The sequence below is a fragment of the Calliopsis andreniformis genome, chromosome 3 (assembly GCF_051401765.1).
Source record: "Calliopsis andreniformis isolate RMS-2024a chromosome 3, iyCalAndr_principal, whole genome shotgun sequence".
Taxonomy (NCBI): Eukaryota; Metazoa; Arthropoda; class Insecta; order Hymenoptera; family Andrenidae; genus Calliopsis; species Calliopsis andreniformis.
In genome coordinates, this window is record NC_135064.1 from 13,840,396 (window position 1) to 13,858,419 (window position 18,024).

At 38.1% G+C, this 18,024-nt stretch overlaps 1 protein-coding gene across 1 annotated transcript in view; it reads right to left on the reverse strand.

The window, feature by feature from the left end:
* Positions 1-870: 870 nt before the first annotated feature.
* LOC143177200 (uncharacterized) overlaps positions 871-18,024 on the reverse strand; it is a 59,020-nt gene continuing 41,866 nt past the window's right edge. The window contains exons 2-4 of the mRNA XM_076375029.1: positions 3,963-4,226; positions 1,947-2,176; positions 871-1,350 (exon numbers count right to left, since the gene is read on the reverse strand). Coding sequence (XP_076231144.1) covers positions 1,006-1,350; positions 1,947-2,176; positions 3,963-4,226 — 839 coding nt within the window. The 3' untranslated portion in view covers positions 871-1,005. The remainder of the gene's footprint in view (positions 1,351-1,946; positions 2,177-3,962; positions 4,227-18,024) is intronic.

The window sequence follows — 18,024 nt, forward strand, 5'->3', positions numbered from 1 at the left end:
TTCGGTGGAAAACTTTGGGGGATGATACAGGGAATCTATTAACGTGAATAATTGCAAGTGATATATGCTTCATATTTCGTACTCCTCTTTATTGTTTGAAACGTGTTGTAACGATCAGATATGGATTATGTAAAATTACAGTAAAATGTAAATATGACGAATTCATTGTGTATACATATACATGTATATATATATATATAGATATAAATTCTTGTACGCCACCAAAAAGGATTGCCGGGAGAAAAATACAATTATCTTAAACGCGGCGAATATGGATCATTGTTTCTGTATCTCCCCGCTTTGACTCGGATCCATACTCCCAATCTCGTTATCCCGCGATCTTCGATTCGGCATACAGTTACGTAAACGAAACCCGACCGTGCACGGCCCGTAATTACAATCTCCGTCATGGTAACAATTTATCTGTACTTTCACCGTGTTTGTCTCTTCCTTTTAATTATAGACGACAGAGTTCGTAAATCTAATTCACAATCTTACACTATATACAATGTCGTGCTTCGCTTGAGCGACTCCATTCAATTAAATTATATTGCTATAGTGTTTCTTCATTGTTATTTGGTGGCGCTCGCGCGCTGAGCGATATCTTTGGTATGTGTATTGGCGCGCGTGGGCGTGTACTCGCGTGTGTGTCTGTGTATTTGTATTCGTGTAAGTATGCGTACGCAAACATTAATTCTCTCGAAGTCCCCGCGGAATCGTCGTCTCTCTACGAACACTAAATATCTTGAAGAACAGCTCACGGGATTCGCTAACGCTCGCACAATCGTCTCGCGGCAGTGAATAATCAAAATTCGGCACGATAGAGCGTATATCTGAGTCTGCGAAACAAATCGTAAAAAAAGGGGACAGAACAAAAACGAATTGGAATTCAATAATTCCAGCCCGTACCCTCAATCAATTGTTTCGCTAGCTAACAAGCGCGTAACTTTTTCAGAAAATGATCTCAATAGTCGAACGAGTGTGTGCGGCACGACTGTTCAACAATTATACATGCAGGTTTAAATTATCGCGGTGGATCGATCGTGCGATCGCGAACATACAGCAAACGATGGTTGACAGGATGGGGATGTTGAAGCTAGAGCTAGACCTAGACCTAGGTGGTTCCTGAGCTAGTCGCTGATTGCTGGCAGCTAGGGTCGCTGTTTCTGTCCTCTCCATCGTTTTGGCGCCTGGAATTCCTGGCAGAGTAGACTGACAGGTCAGGCTTAAGGTTCCTCCAGGGAAATGATGTCGTTCCAGACGCAACGACAGTCTCAGACGAGTCGAAGACACGATATTGTCTTCTGAGGACCCGCTGGTTGGTAGCTCGTTGGTTAATGCTTTGTCAACCTGTCGATGAATTGGGAGGTACAGTGCCGATAATTTGAGGAACGTGATTATACAGAGTGCTCGAAAAATCGTGGTACAAATTGCGCCAGGGAAATTCTATGTCTCCAGGTAAGATGAAAATCAAGAATAACGAAATTGCAAGGGATGCAGTCGAGGACACGTGTAATTACTTTTCGAAAATACTATGAAGTGATCATATTCTGATAGTAAATGAACCCTGATATCGATCATTAAGTAACTACACGCGTACTTAACTGATATCCAAATTGAATTTTCTCAAAAACGAAGCTTCCCTCACAGTTTCTTTATTCTTGATTTTCGTCTTATTTCAAACGATAAAATCTCTCTGGCCCAATCTGCCCCAGGTTTTTCAACTACCCTGTATTTCACTTTTCATAATTTCTGCCTTCCAGAATTTATACAGTTAATTCTAGTTTTGTAAGGTGAAGTCAAATAAGGGAAGGTTCTCGCGTAGTAACATTAAAAGCAGATGGTTTATTATGAATTTTTTCATGGAACACGCGTTATATTAAGAGAAAACTAACCATTAATTAGAGAATAATACATGCTTCACATTCTCCAAGATATCTTCTTACCTCTTTCCCATTGAGGACGAAAGCGAGTTTCGCGGGAGGGTAGCTCGACGCCGAGGTGCACTCCGCTTGGAGGAAGTCGCCAGCCTCGTAAGAAGGTCGAAGCCCTTGGAGGGTGGGTCGTTCGTTCGGAGGGATGGCGACGCTCATGTTCGCCTCGCCGTAGATTGTCAGAAAGCTCGGACCCTCCGAGGACACTTCGCAGCCATAAGATCCCGCGAGGTTCACCTTACCTGTCGCAGCCACCACATGTAATATCTTTCTCCATTTTACTTCATCTACAGAACTGTCCAGGACGATTGATATTTAAAGTAACGTCGCGGTGGAACCTGCCCCGAGCGTGCAGCGTGATAAATTTGATCAGGAACTTGGGAATAAAGACAGGAACGCGTACACCCCGTCTCGCCCCTATACCCCAGGGTTGCAGGCAAGGAGAGTCTTTCTGAGGGCCTCTAAGTGATGGATGACCGGTGAATTGAGAATTCTTCGAAGAATTTTTTAATGAATCATCGACATAATGGAATTGGTACCGCTCCATAGAATTATTAGAAGGATAAAGGACACGTTGGGAACTGGGTCGAAAGTAATAGCGAAGTTTCGAGGCCCTTTTAAATTTTAAATTTCGTTCTTTCGGCCGGCGCACGAGGAACGAGGACTTAATAGACCGATTAAAAATTGTTGGGCGAAATTCTTGCGTTTCTGGCGAGTTATTTACTGTTATTAAGGCACGCTACTTCAACAGCGCTGGAAGAGAGTTCGCTTCGAGTAGAATACCCGTGATTGGGTCAGATGTTCCCTTCCCTGGTATTCGCAGTATTCTGTAATTCCTGTATTGAAGGTCCCCAGTCGCTCGGCTCGTTACAGTTCAATTCCCAATTTCATTGATGCGACGTAAGCACCGAAGTTACTCTCCTTATGTTTCTTTTTACGACCCTTTACCCTCGAGATCCGCGCTCCAGACAGCCATTAAGAGCGACGAGAGAGTTTAAAGCGAAAGAATAAAGGATACACTTGCCCGGAAACCTATCGCCAGCCTGCCTTTCCGACCATAATGAATTAATGAACTCGCGCGAACTACTTTTGGGACTGGCCTCGCATGGAACTCGAATGCAATTGCGCGACGCCTTGCGTCGCAGATTAGAAACCTAATACCGAGGCTGGGCACGGGGAAAAAAGGAATATCCCCTTGGCGCTGTGAAAAAAATGGACGTTAATAGAAATTTAATAGACGCCAGTCGCGTTTGCGAGGCAGAAAGTTCCGCCCGTTATTTAAGTAAAATTTAGCGAGTCCATTAACTTTTATCACCAGATAGCCTGGACTTCTTTTTAACGGTGGAATAATGATTTTGATTTAAATTTAAAAAAGTGTGAAACTCTTTCCTTCATGTTTTAAACGGACACTCTCAGAGTTCTATGAAACCGTTGGGAAAAGAAATATTTAGAATATTAAGTCCGATTTATGCATTATGTGCTATGGACTTATTTGGAAGTGATAGTAGTATATTTATATAGGTTATTTCAATACATATGAATAGACTTTCGAATGAAAACTGGACAAAAATTCATAGAAGAATTAAATTTATTTTTTTTTTTTTGGTTACCAAGCTTTTGGCAACGAAATGAAAATAGAAAATTTTTAATTTAACACGAAGGCGTTTGAAAGCTGGCATTGAAACTTAGAGCCCTTATTTCGAGTACTTTCGTTATGAAAAAAGTTCTGACATAAATCTTTTATGAAAAAGTTACCTTAACTCATACCGAGAATTACTAAAATATAAAATTGCCTGGAATTCACGAGCAAAGTTAAACAAGGTGAATATTTATACAAACACACCTGAAATTATATATCGTTGCTTTAAAACATTCTAATTATAATCTAACATACGTGGATATTTAAATACAGACTGTACTACTTCCTAAGACGCCACTAGACACATATCCAAAATCCAGTGTCTCGAAGTGCCTGGATCTTCATGTTTAGTCTATTCAGTCTTCGTATAATTTCAACCATATACCAACCTCTACGATTATTTGCCTGCCCCAGCAGCGTCACTTGTTTGTTGTCGCTTCTATTTACATCCACGTAGACGCCCTCGACAGGGAAATCACGTCCTGCTGGCTCTGAACCTGGCTTGAACCAGAAGAACTCTGCGCCGTCCTTGTACCATTTTACTGAGTACAGTTCCTTATCACCGAGGTCGTACTCGCACTTTAAAACCACTTTGTCCCACCTGGGATCGACTATACTTGGTACGTCCAGCTTCAGAAGTTGAAGAGCAGCTCCTGAAACGGTAGAAGTTACGTGGAACTGTCAAAAAATTTTCCAACACGATCGGCCAGACATTCAAGAATTTTATTAGAATATTTGAAATGCTTCGAGATGTACTAAACTCCTGTCTTTATTCCTTGAAATGGTATAAAATGTCCGAGAACCGTCGGTACAAACGGAAGGGTAGTGATTTTTCTTACAGATTCTAAATATTTTCTGATATCATGGTTCATTTTCGAGAAAATTGAATTTGGATTTAATCATTAGTTATGGAGAAATGTATGGCATATCAGATATTATTTTGAAATAATTATATGTTTGTTTAATTCAATACGTGTTGAAAATACAAATTTCCTTACAGTGTCTCGCGTACATAAACTCAAACACATATTATTTAATGATAAATATATAAACATATATTTATAGGCAGAATAATTTTGGGAGCAAACAAGGTTATATCATCAATTTTCCCAGATTCTAAGTATAATAATTTATTGTGGTGTAGAAATTCAGTAATGTATTTCTTGAATCTCTTAGATCGTTCTGTAAATAACGCTGTGGACGCTTCTCTTGCATTATACAATCCATTTTATTCCACAGTTTCTGAATTGGAGAAAAATCGGGCGATCATAATAGCCGCTGCATAATTTTAAGCCTGTTGCTAATAATCTTCCTAGTAATAAGATTTTCAATACGACTTGTACCAATTCTTGTAGACATCAATAACATTTACTGATGACAATTTAGTTAAAGACTTCAATTAAAATACAGATATTAACGTGTTCATTAGGTTCCACAAATTGAAAGTGTCCAGATATCTATAGATGGTAGTTCATCTACTTACGTTGTCGATCCTCAGACACTATGTACAGTACCGCTCAATCGAACGATTTCGCAAGTTTGGAAAATTACAGATTTATTGGTAGTAACCGATATTTATTGCTTAGAATAACCATTAATTACTGTAAAAATACTATTATATTATAATTATTATATACTTAATTTTAAGATATAATAGAAATACGAAACAAATGTGAAGACAGTACAGAGAAACTTGTATCTTTTCCAACACGTGACCCCATTCAAATACTTATGAGCGGTACTGTATCTATAATTTTGCGCAAATAGAAAATTTTCTTAAGATTTCAGTCGATAACCAGAAATTCTTAATAATTGGGCATTGTTCATCGAGTTTTTCTGCCACATGCGTTCCAGCATTTAATGTGACGAAAGTGCTGCGCCATTTGAGTACAAAAGTGTACCTTCGTCATTAATGAATGCTACATCGCAATTATCAATGTGTCGACAGAGCATTCACGATAAAATTTAACAGAACGGTAGCGCAAACAAGCGATGAAAAAGTTTACATTTGAAACGGCTTGCCGCGAGGCGGCCAAACGAACTTTATTTACCCGCAGGAAAAATAGTAATTATCGAGGAAAAAAGTTCGACTCGCGGGCGAGTTCGGTCGGAGTGGCTCTCCAATCCGTGGTATTTAACTGTGGCAGTGTTAATTTATTTATCCTCGATCTGCCGAACAGTCCTTGTAAATACAGGGTAATTAAAAAAATATCCGATCAGCCAGAAGCTCGTGTAATTATCGCCTGGAAAAGAGAAATCGAACGTTGCAAAGGCACGTACCAATGAAAAAAGGTGACGCGAAATTTCTGCCATAAAAGTTCACTTATTTTCACCAGTACGAACATGTGATCAGTCATATCGAATACACTTGCGTCCCTTAACATTTTCGAATAAACGTCAACGTCGATAATATCGAAGAATTTAAACTCGGTGAATTTTCCCAACACTTGGAGACATATGATGAAGCTTTAATTATCTAAATTAACTTTCCATCGTCGTGAAAGTATTTTTAAATGTCATAAACTGAACATGCTCAAAAATCCCAGTAACATAACTCATCTTCTACACATTCGAGTCATGCGTATAGCGCTCCACCGACAAGAAGAATCCTGGCGGCAATGCAGATCTATTGGTCCCGGGGCTCTTGTCAGCAGAGCACAGCGGTACATGTCATGGAATTTTACATGGAACCACTGAAACTATAGACAGCTGCGGGTTCCGCCATCTTCTTTCATAGTAATAAATATACCCTGTAGCTGTCCATTCGGTACGCCATTAATTGTACAACTAACGCAACGGCGACCTGGCAGATGAGTTTGAATTACTGGAAATTTCCCGTTCATTTATGAGCAGGCCTGTACAGAGGCAGTTTACAAGATGTGGGCGGGTCGAGATGTCAAATGGCTGGCCGGCGTAAGTCCTCGCCGTCGCCGCGAAGACGACGGCGTTTCATCAACTCGTATTTAAACAGAGCGCACACGCGTGCTTAACGATGCTCTCGCATTCCGTTTCCGAGCAGCCAGCAACTGTGCGACGGGTGTATGCGAACCCGCTTTAAATCGCGTCTAACGAGCTCGCAAGCATTTCTTAAGAGAGACTTCTCTCCTTCCCGTGGTACCCTCATTTATGACGTCGCTTAATTGAACGTGGACGTGGCATTCAACGTTTTTCGTCGAGCGATTCTTAACATCGTTCACGTCGTTTCTAACGAAACCCCCATTTTACATGTTGCTTCGCGAGAGGCATCCTCGAGGGAAGAAATAGAGATCGTAGAAATACCATTGATGGAAGAAGCTGTTGTCTGAAGATAAACGAATAAGCAGCTTGGGTAGAGGATGAACGTAATAGATAGTTGACAGTGATGACATAAATACGTCGACGAGTCGGTGTCTAATGCCTGTAACTACCTGTAATTGTGTACTAGAAGATAAGAGGGATCCATCTGCTGACGTGTTATATTTGCATCGTTGCATGGTTGGGGAATAGAATCAGCACTCTGGAACTTAGATATAAGCATGTTTAGCCCGCTATCAGTACAGTGAGTGCTTTCAATGGAGAGTATCCAAACCGAAATTTATCTTCAGTTAGCGGGGATCGTAATTGTAACTAACAAATAACGCTTACTTCCTCCCAAATTGTTTTCGTGGTTACATCTCGTGAAATGGTTAGAATGAGTTCTAACCGAGAGAAGCATGGTAGGAAGGAGAATGATAAAAGTACGTTTTGCCATCAAAACGTTCGCGTCTACAACCACGCACTTCCGTTATGACTTCAGATCTTGTTACGTGTGATACATGGTTGTCCAGCCAAGTAAAGTCGACCAGTGCACAGACCGTATATGCGGTCGCAATTGGTTAGAATTAATGATGACGTTGGTAGTTTATTCTCCGTCTGCGACTGATATTTCACTCGTGCCAGCTACCGTTTAAGACAGCGCATGGAAACTAATTGTTTTTAATAGGTAATAATCAAGTAGGGCTAGTTCTTACAAGTAAGGGTTATTAAGAAACAACTGAAGTAGGAACTTCTGTTGCTTCGATCGACTTCCTATTCTTGCGCTATATTTCATGAAAGTTTTATTATCCACGGAGTAGGTTCGTCTAAAGTTACCTAAAGCAATAAGTGGATAAAAAACTATTCCTGCTTATAAGGAAAGATACATAAAAATCTGGTTATACATACAGTGACGAATAAAAGAAAATTTAACCACTTGACATTAAGGTTTTTTTTTCAAATATACTATTCAAAAGTGTACAAATTTTTTTCTGCATAAATTTATATTCTGTGAATATTGTAACATTTTTTTGGGCATTTCTCGTGATCTACAAAATAGTTTTGTTATATTCGTGGCAGTGTCTGTCACGGGCTTGTTGAAATTGGACGTTTTGACGTGATATGTTACATAAGCGGTTGCATTTGTATATCTACATATCAATAACTTTCATATGGAATATTTCTTTATTCTGTGCAGCTTAAATATTTCGTAAATCCTTTTTATAAATTATGGTGTCAACTGGTTTTCTTTATTTTCTAATCTGCTTTTTTGTCTGCCACTTGCTATCCTCAATACCCTAAAAGTATATTTTCACGTGACATTAAAAGTCACGACTTTTGCTGTCATGACACTGTAAGTACAATGTAATATCATGATGTTTCACTGTCACACATTTAGTTTCCACGCTGACAAGTCATAACATTTACTGTCGTGACTGTAGGGGTGTGAACACATTACTGTCATGTCATGTGAACTCACGTTACATACCTACTATAATAAATCCATAGCATGAGTCAAGGATTTTTCCTTGTTTCACACCTATTTTACCATAATATGCAATAAATTTGCTGTAGTATATAGCGTGACTTTACGTGATTTGACAGTAATGTGTTCACACCCTATACGTCGCGATTTATTGTCACGCGAAATCGTACCTTAATTCTCAAGTCTGTCTAACGACACCACTTCCAACGTGAAAAATAATCTACGATGCCCACAGTTATAATTAAAGAGAGTACTTCAAAATAAGCTTGCACTACAATCTCATTGAATTCCGTTTTTGTGCCACGTTTAATAGAAACAAGTTAAAATGGGGAACAGTAGGAGAAGCTCTTACATCGGATCAAAGAACAGGCAAGTAGCGAGTCCACAAACAACACGATACGAAATGTCAGCGACGGCGTTCAGCTCAGGAGCATGGAGTGTAACCAATTCTTTTTCGTTCTCAAGAAGAGCATTATGCCAAGCACAAAACCTAAGAATCTATAGAGTAGTCTTGACAGCCCTTTCGCGTGTTTCTGCAGCGGTGCATCGAACACAATCGCAGAGACCGTACCTTGCCATTCGGTCCCTCTCTTTGTCTACTCCCCACCAGTTGTTCTTTCGTCCCTTCGTCGGTGCGCAGGGACCAGGAGATTTCTCGGGAGCCAATTAAGCCGGCAGTTAGTTCAATAATTAGCAGATTAATTAATATGTCATGCGACGAGCCGGAACGCCTTGGAAACAATGACCCGCGCTTTTGAAAGTCTGATTCTGTTTGCTTCGTACCTTGTACCACAACGGTCTGGGATCGATTACGAGGTGTCTCTGTGAGTAAAGACTAATGCTCTGTGAGTAATGCTTCACTAGACGGCTGATGTTTGTGGGGATTCGTATTTCTGTGGACACAGTTTAAAAAAAACGGGGCCTAATTAGAGATTTGTCTCCCTCCCTAATGAGGGCGTTATACTCAAGTGTAGCGCTTACGTTTTAGTGAGTATTTGTCAGTTTTTAGAACTCGCCGAGTACGCCAATACTCGCTTTTGAGGACACGTGGAAAATAGTGTAGGAATGTTAGCTATTAAAATTAGTTCTTATTAAAAAAATAAATAATTTGAAACTTCCTTCAGCTTGCTTTAATGAATATCCATAATTTCGTAAGTATTAAGTGAAAGTATTATTTTAATTTTATTGTCTCCAACAGTTATATTTCTAATTTGTGATCTCCGTGGTTCAAGAGCAACGACGTCGATCAAAAACAAACCACCGCGTGAAAGATAATGTCAAAATTATAAAATATCACAGCGGCGCGGTAGATATTTCCATGAAATGTTGCTCTCCAATTAGCAGTTTTTTTCCCCAGGCGATTTTTCTGTCATATGCAATGGTGCTCTAACGTATATAACCAATCCACGTCCGACTAGCCAGCAGTGAGAGTCACAGTAAACTATCGTGTGTCTAGTGGTCCTCGTTAATCGTGTTATTTGCCAGCTAATTAAGCGTGCAATAAATTTGGCAAGAAGGGTCAGGTTTTATTGGAAACGACGGTCATCGGTCGTGTACCGTTTAGTTTACGGGTTTGCTTCTCTCTTATCGGCTTGAAATCGTTAGCTATAAAATTCATGTTGCTGAATTTGATGAAAGATATTGCTGTTTTTCTTAAACAGTGTTTTATTGTTGCTATAAAATAGTTATAGTAGGTACTGTATAGATTAATAATCATGAAACAATTCGTTAACATGCATTCATAACATTAGTTAGTATTGAGAATGAATGTGATATAGCTTCTCTTTTAACTACATTATTTTGATTTTTTAACTACCTTATTTAGTAGATAAATTCATAAGTCATTTTGTTTTATATTACATTTTAAATTTGAAATTAAGAACGAATTTATAATAATTCGTAACACTATAATTCCGGAGTTAAATTATTTCATAAAACTCGTGTCTTTGATAAGATGAAACGGGGAAAAGTCATTTAACAAGATAGCCACTTGTAACTTTATTTTAAAAATGTCTGTCCTTTGAGTGACATAGTATTCACCACTAAATTTTACTCATATTCAGCGATATGAAATAAATTGGTGATGCATGACTTCAGACGGCCAGTACGCAATAAATAACTCTCCTCTACTGCACGTTGCTTCTTTTTCCGTGGGGGGGCATAAAACACGCAGAAAGGTCGCCAGAGTTTGAAAATGCTCGGAAAAAAAGTGCGTATGAAAATTTCAACTGCGTCCTAGATCCACGTGCCTGGAAGAGCAGCATTGTGCCCGACGAATTCACGATCCACCTTGCATAATGCAATAACGTCTCAACAAACTCCATTCAAGGTGGGTATACAAATGAAACGGAAACAAAGGAATCGGCCACGAGTATTTTCTGTCTGCGCGGAACAAAAACGAGAAAAGGGTAGGTTTACATAAGGGGGAGAGGAAAGTTGACTAAGAGGTAGGACACTCGAAATACAGACCCAAATAGAATCACCCCTACGATTCGCAATGGGAACAGGGTAGCCAAAGGGGTCTGGCCGGCTGCAGACGCAGTTAACTGCAGCTGAAAAGACACCGAATTATTTAAGGAGTTTCGTCATTGTTTCCAAAAGCTGCAGGTCAACCACTGGAAACCATCCTGAGAGGTAGAGAAAAAACATTCATTCAGGAAAACTCGCTCTAGGGAATTTGATTTCCGCTAATAACCGTGGATACACACTGCGAACAGTTTTTGTTAAAGCCATCGACCTATAGCACGTATGGGTGGAACAGTTGTAACTGTGGCAAAGTATTGCTCCCAAAGCTATAGGTACGACTGTAGCTACGCAAAGAGAGTTACATTCATTTTTATAGCCCATGGAGCCCACAGTTTGGCCTGTGCCATCCATGAAAACTTTATGCCTCGCATGAAGGAAATGATATTTAATATAAATATACCGAAATACTTTTACTGTAGCGTATACAGGGTGTGTCATTTTAAGTCGATCCACTCGAATGTTTTTAAAACTGATCGATCGTGTGATTAGTGTATTAGTTATTAGTACTATACAGCATTATTTATATTTGATAGTGGAATGTACTTAGATGAACTAACAAATGTATGATTTTATTTGGAAAAACGTAATTGATTCTCAAGTGTGTTCTATATGTACTCATAGGAAGAGATCACTTACATTAAATCTGTATCTCAGAGTACCAACTTTTTTAGTGATTTAAACAGGACACCCTATATATAAACCTTCCGATACGATGGCGTTGCCAGTTTTGATCTCCCATAAAGCTAACAGCAACTACTTAGATACTTCATCGATTGCTGGCAGACAGAATTGTCACCGCAAATGGAGTGCATCAATAACTGGCCAGCCACGTCTCGGATCATAGCGTTTCTGGGAATGTAATTTAATTCGCTGTGCAGTCTTAGAAACATCCCGATATCTGTCTACATTCATCTGAATATTTCCAATTGTGCCAAACACATCCTTTCACGGTCGTTTCACATCTTCCAGCCGACTTTCGACGCTTTTCGTCTAACACATTACGGCTCAATAGCTTCCTGTTCCCGTGGCCAAGCTTGCGGCAAAGGTAACTGCCTTTGTTTCAACCACTGCTGATGCAGTTTTATCGCTGACATTCGTGCGCTCCTTGCGCTTTAGTTAGCGACGGGACCACCATTGGCAGTAACGCTCGTTTGCGTGCCAACCGTATGACAAATTCGCGCGATCTGGAAATCGTTTACGACCGTGCACCTCACCAGCAGTACGAAACCAGAATATAGAGTAGCTTGGTTATTCACATTTCACGTTCCTTTTTTCTTCTTTTTTTTTTTTTTTTTCGCGCGATCGGCGCTCCAGGTTATTGTTTTAAGTAGCACGTAGCTGGCTGGAATTTTGGCACACGCAGAAACAATTTTGAATCCGAGCACAGTTATAGGAACTCTTTTTTTGGGATATGATTGCTGCACTTCTTTCCTTTGTTTTCGTTTGCCATGGCCGTATTGCGCGAATGAATATTTTTGTGAGTTTGGTGAGGGTGGTTGGTCGATGTGGAGAGTTGTATGCAGACGTAGTGTTTTTCTTGGATTTTTTTTTAGAATGAGTGGCATACTTTACCACTTATGTGGTTACTTACGAAGATCAATTGAGTGTTCCTGTGTTTCTTTTAATGTAACGCTATGTATTTTGTTGTGCTTGGTTAAAGTAGTAGTAGGTAATATATTTTGTACTAATTTTGACTGTCACTATCTAAAGGGCAACTATATTGAAACCAGGAAAGAAACCTACAAACAGCATTGACAATATGACAGAAAAAAGGTTTATCGTGTAGCATGAATTTCATAACAATTCTGAACTGATTTCAAAAATTTAATCAACACCGTATACCTAGTTTTAAAGCTGTTACTATAATTAGTTCATGCACACATCTGAAGCACGCTATGCTGACTGATTTTTAGATAATAACTTGTGAATGTACAGTGACCACATCGATTAGATACGATAAGTACGTATGCATTATCTATTAATCTGTGTGCACGCAACAGATATTCGGAAATAGCAAACTTTAATGAATGTGTGAACATATAGTAGTTCGAGGTGAATGGTAGCTGTATCTGGAAGTGAATAGTTAACAGTTTGAGGATTAGTCGAATTAAAATTCATGTTCTAGAAATATAAGTACGAGTTCGAAATTAATTGCGCTCTAATATTGTTTATTTCTAAATAAACTACAACGAAAAATTAAATTTATTATTATATTCAGATTTTTGCTCTTATATTTATTTAGAAGCTGTTATTCATAACATAAATTACAGAGAAAATCTTGAAACTGTAAGAACAGTCTGTTTTTTTCGTACAGAATAATTAAAAGTAGAAGAGATACCTTAAAATGACGAAGCTGACTGTATCTATCTTGTATACCTAAAAGTCTCTGTGAAAAGAAGGAATGATAGAGATAAGAGAAACAGTCGGGAATCAGTATCGAATATAAAACCCATTCCACTAAAGAGAAACTGCTCTGCAAGACTAAAAGAAATAATTTATGAAACTTATGAAAGAAAAAAAAATTATTTCATCTATTATAGTTTTTAAAACAGCTGAGACCTGATTTTTAATATCTCGATACACATAATACGTTTTAAGAAATTCAGAAAAATTCAGAAAATACCGCAACATACGAAATATTTACTCCAGTTCTCATTCGACAATGAAACGCATACTATGAATATTCGATGGATATCAGCATGCGTTATCGATGCCCCGATATACTACTTTACCTCTCGCGTATACTACGTTCCCGTTAATATACTTTGAACATTATGTTACGCTCCCTTGGGAGGCATGACCGTGTCACTATAAATGATAATAGGACCTCCGCGTGGTATAGTACTAGTACGTACCCTTAACGTAAATTAATACATATTACATAGCGCGTTATGTGGAGGACATTATAACTGGGAAGGAAAACAGTGATGTATGAGAATAATATTCGATACGATAATGTTCGTGTCAGAATTTTCTTACTTCTATAGATAGAACACCTAGGTATTAACATTTTAAGTATAAACTCATAAGTACTTATTAAAAATTTTTCACAATGTGAAACGTATGCACAAACGTAAGTAATAGTTCTAATGTTACCAGATAATTTGCTCGATATTCTACATGTAGATAATATTAACTCAAATAACTAACTTTTTTTACACGAAACTTGTTTTATGTCCTTAATCTTTGCATTCGTTCTGCACTGAATTCTTTTCTTGTCGACGTCACTTGTAACTGCATAAATTAGTACGCATACATTATCAATAATCACGAAAGTAAAGCTGCATGAAGAGCAAGATACGTTAATGCGTGTTTAACTTCCCCCCGTTAAATAACCATGAAACTCTAACATCTTAGGCAAACTGTGGTAAAAGAAACATTTACGTTAGCTAGTAATCGCGTCTGCTCCGATCCGTGCATCACGTCTCGAAGATTTTCTCGTCAGAATAAATTCGAAAGCAAGTTCAATCGTGTTGCGGGAGTGCGTTCACGCAAAAGGAATTCCTCGAAAGGGGAAAAGCAATGCAACCCCTTTTCGCTAAAATTCAACGCCCGTTCGGCTTGTTCCGCGATACATTCTCGATCGTTATATCGTAAATATATTTCACCGTATTATCGATTGTACATAAAAGCCAGTATAAGCGAACGCGAAATAAAAGCGTAGCACGAAAACGATTGCAACGCGTGTATTCCAGCCTTCTATCAACGGGATCGAGCAAATTTGCTTCTTATATACGACGAAACTATCGTAAACGTAAACAAAGCAGAGGGTTCCCAATCGTTGATAGCGATGGAAATTTTCAATCGCTCGAATACTGCAACGTCGTGTTTAGAATGTTTAGAAATCTTTAGAAATCAACATTTTTATCCCATTCCTTTTTCACCATTTCTTCGCCTGATACTGTGATTTGAGGGCCCGACTAAGTTTTCTAGTGCCACACTAATAAGCTGTACACTGGCGTAACGCTATCACGCTGAATGTTTCGCGTGTACTGGCATATTTACGAAAGTTTGTATTTACCCCAACGGGAGTAAAGTTTGATAAAATGTCAGTGAAACGAGTCGCTGATCCCAGGATAACTTGTTCATTTCCCTCGCATAAAGTTAGTATGTAATTGCTGATGTTCCAGTGAGATTTGTACGCGTGTGACACTCTATTAAATCAATGACTTTCGAAAGCCACTGTCGAACTGTGGAAATGATTTTCTGGATATCAGTTCTGCAGATAATGTTGAAAATAGTGATTGGAGTAGATGCAAATATAGATATATTTATTGTTTTTAATGTTTACATTTCTCTTTCGGTATGACAGTGAAGAGCAACAGAGTTAAAATGTTATATCCATAAAACGCGTAAGGGCATCTCTTCAGTGTGTAGAACAAGCTAGCTGCCTTACTTGAAACTCTTTTCTCAAGATCTCTTGAGGACAACGAGGAAATTTCCTTTCAATGTCTTAGGTATCTTCTGTTTCCTTTCAAAGGTTAAAGTAGAGTCTTATTTCTATTGGAATCGCATAGCGTGTTTCAAAGACGTCGATCGTGGCTTAAAGAAATATAGTGGATTCCAAATTTGAAGTATGCATGGTTTTTAGGAAAATTAGTCTTTGTTTTTAAAGAATTGATCTTTTCGCTATGTGAGTGTACATTATTTGTGGTGCAGAAATGTTTGAAAAATGTTTTAATAATTATAGTTAGTTTAGATAGAATGCTCAGTACAAATTATTATATCATACAGAATATTCTCTTCTGTAAAAAGTCGCTATATTGAGCAATTAATCAATATTACGAAGAAATAAAATAGTATATTCCACACAAAATTCAATCCAACATACATAGGAGCATTTTAAATCCTAACTAAAATAAAGTAGCTTAGATCCGCGCTGCTTTCTACATATTCAATTTTTATATTTCATATGTCCAGTGTTTTCTCCAATTTTTACATACTGTAGGAATGCTAATAAAAATTCCGTAGAATGGAGTAATTCTCGCGGCAGCATGAGATTTGCTTAAAATATTCATTTTGATTTGCACATGTAAGGAAGTAGAAGGAAATACGTTTTCTAGTGAAAGAATACCGAGATGTAACATTCGGATCAGTATATCATTCCGCTGTGCCGTACAAAAATATTTTTCGCGCGAAAAAGAAGCGAATAAACTGGGAGGAGGTTGGCGCGATAATTTCCAGCGATGCAAAGTACCAACAAAAATGAGCACGCGCGCGAACGTGAGCCGAGCGTGCTCTACTCTAAAAAATTAAACGTACCGCGTTTCCATTGAGCTTATGGCAGAAATTTAAACAAATTATGACTGCAGTACACCGTGTAATCGTTCTTTGAACGTACCACTTTTCCATAATTCCGTGTAATATTCAATTTACCTAGGTGGAAAAGCTCCACGTCTCGCGGCACATGGCACATGGCACATGGCACACGTACGCTTAACCAACCCGCGAAATGACTCAATCGCGTGTGAACCTATCCACCCCGTGCCGTGTTCATCCTGGTTGATCGGCGATATTTACATTTCACAGTAGATGCACGCAACATTGTTGTATGGCTAGGCCTATCAAGATCGTATCTTCAGCCATATGGAATCTGTTTTAAAGAATCATTGCAATCGTGGGAGAGTTTGAATGATAGTGGTTATTAACACGTTGCTTGTACCGTGAATCCTATACGACTAGAATTATCATTTAATTACATCATATGACGAAGGGTATAATACAGTATTTAAATATTTTAATCCTTAGCTGGTACAGTACTAACTCAATTTTAAATAAAATCAGTTATGAGTAGGTTATGGAGATTAATGAGTCGAAAAGTGAATTTTCTGTAATCTGCTATTAATTATTTTTATGATGGAATCACGGTTATTTTATTATAATATAGATGTTTCCCTCGAGTGGACCTATTTTGAAATGTTAGTACAAAAATAATAATTTACAGTGTAATTAAGGTGTGACTTTTCCTGATGCGAAAACTTACCAAGTTTGTCATTAATTTATGTTTCTACCCACAAAATCCCGTGATCTTACCTTCATAGATCTTCTTTAGGGGGTATAAAAAAGATAAAGTGTATGAAACAAAGGTGACAGACTTAGATAATGGATCTTTGTCAGTACCTCGTGGATGCCATTGTACGGTACCTTCAGAAAATTTGGAACATGTATAGATTTATATTTTCCTCAATTTTTTGAAGAATTCTTTTGTAAGCATTTAAAAGTAAATTCAAAGTCAACACTCTGCATTATAATGATGCTTCTATACCACTTAAGGGTTAACGTTGTATACTGTAGCACTCTCTGCTTTAATGTTGTTTTGTTTTCTACGTTGCTATGTATATATTTGTACTTGAGAGCCAGACTAACCCAAGTGCTTTTTTGTTATTTTTCAGAAGAGCCGAAAAACAAATGCAATTACTCATTTCTTAACATAGTGTTCGAAGTAGTTATACTATTAAATTTCTTTAATTTATAACGTAACTTAACTAAATACCTGTTATTCTAATAAAATGAAGAAAAAGCAGTAAGATTCTGTAAGAAACTCAATTTTGGAAAAAATGGACTTGGGTTAGTCTGGCTCTCAGATACAGGTACTATTATATGTATAAACTTGCTTTTCATATTTTACGCTAGATGTACAGAATTATAAGACAATATTTATTTATTTGACGTAAAATACATTTAAAAACTAAATGTCGAGGATATCTCAAAACACAGACGAGAAGCTGTCGATTCTGTGCCTAAAACTTTTTCCATTCTTTGTAGAAAAAAATTTTCATTCGACAGAATAAAATTGAGTTTGAACTCGGACCAGGTACGTATGTATGTATGAAAGTACTGTTTTTGCTGCACGTGGGGTAAGCGAGACAAGGGAAATACTCGCAGTCTGACCACTGACTCTATCTACTGTAAACTAGAAGTGTTCCCTTCGTGTACCTCTCAAACATCTAAAACTGTACCTCGGTGCACACGTAGTCGGGAAAAATTCAAAGTTAACTTCCGCGAAAACGAAACGCGGTATCACAAAGTTTTCGACTATTTTTTCGACTTATTTTATCACGTAGAGTCATCATTCGTCGGCTTTTACATCCAGTTCTGGAACACGTTAATATTTTAAAAGCAAAAAGAGAATAATCAAACACTTAGGAAATTGAATCAGTAAAGAC